The 1,145-nt window shown below is 39.0% G+C and overlaps 1 protein-coding gene across 1 annotated transcript; it reads right to left on the bottom strand.

Annotated features, from left to right (window-relative positions):
• Nucleotides 1–254: 254 nt before the first annotated feature.
• Nucleotides 255–773, bottom strand: LOC137621716 (protein FAM200B-like). Its single transcript, XM_068352231.1, has one exon. The coding sequence runs from the start codon at nt 771–773 to the stop codon at nt 255–257; it is 519 nt and encodes a 172-aa protein (XP_068208332.1).
• Between the last annotated feature and the right edge of the window lie 372 nt (nt 774–1,145).

Genomic DNA, 1,145 nt, shown 5'->3' with positions numbered 1-1,145 from the left:
CCTTCAACGTTCAGGCGGTTCCTGTACTTGGTTTTGATAGCAACGAGCGTGGAAAATGAAGTTTCACATAGATATGTGGATCCAAACATTGTTAGAATCTGAAAAGCCTGATGTGAAATCAAAGGGTAAACAGGAAGGCATTTGACCCAGAACGTCTCTAAATTCACAGCTTTGAAGTCTTCTTTAGCTGTGGAGTTGAACTTCAACTCTAGGAACTCTTCTTGGGCTTCATCAGCAACATCAGCTACTTCACATTATAATGGGTTCCTGATGAAGTATCTGATGAATTCTGCTTTCAAGTCACTTAGATGAGTGATTATTTGTTGCTTTAACTCAGAGTCGAGGTTACTGTCAGCAAGAGTAGAATCCAAATTCCTAAAACTGGCTGCATTTCCCTGCTGAACCCGACATTTCCAGAGGTAGAGTTTGGCCATGAAGGCTCCAATGGTGTCATGGTGCCTGATGATGTTGATGCTTTTCACTTGTAGTTTGAGGTTCGCAGGATTCAATGCTTCAAAAATATCGACCAGGTAAGCTAGAGTTATCTGAAAGCCTTCAGATTGGAAATCTAGAAATATTGCTACTTTTTCTCGTAGCTCATAAAGCCGTCTAAGCATTTTCCCTTTTAATAGCCATCGTACTTTCGTGTGAAAAGGCAAGGCTCCCTGTTCGGATTCCATATCCTTACACAGGAGTTTGAAGAGACGGCTGTTTAAGGCTCCAGCTTTGATGAAGTTGACTACATTGATAGCCACATTCAAGACATCCATCATCTCAGCAGGCAAAATTCTGGATGCTAAGGCTTCACGATGCCAAAAAGTTGACCCACACACCCTTAGCTGTGGGAAAATTTATATAAATAAAACAAAATGCTACTAAACAAAAGGTAAAAAAAGAAAGAAAGAACTTTGGTTGGATAACATAAATTGTACCAAACAAAACACTAGCATATGAAAATTCTTATACATAATATATAGAACTTTCAACAAATGCTTTGTAGTTTTGTGAGGTTTGCAAAGCACATCCTAGGATTCTAATGTTACAACATATATTGAGGGATAAGTTCAAATTAACCTACTAATATCTCCAGAACATCACAAGTTACTGGCCATCTTAACTTTCAGAGTCATCGCTCCACTCTAGCT

The sequence above is a fragment of the Palaemon carinicauda genome, chromosome 28 (genome assembly GCF_036898095.1).
Source record: "Palaemon carinicauda isolate YSFRI2023 chromosome 28, ASM3689809v2, whole genome shotgun sequence".
Lineage (NCBI taxonomy): Eukaryota > Metazoa > Arthropoda > Malacostraca > Decapoda > Palaemonidae > Palaemon > Palaemon carinicauda.
Note: the sequence above shows the minus strand (reverse complement) of the source record. Positions and strands in the feature narration are given on the sequence as shown.

Bases quoted from the DNA above. Each gene is read 5' to 3' on its own strand.
- LOC137621716 (XM_068352231.1), bottom strand. From the start codon at position 773: ATGATGGATGTCTTGAATGTGGCTATCAATGTAGTCAACTTCATCAAA.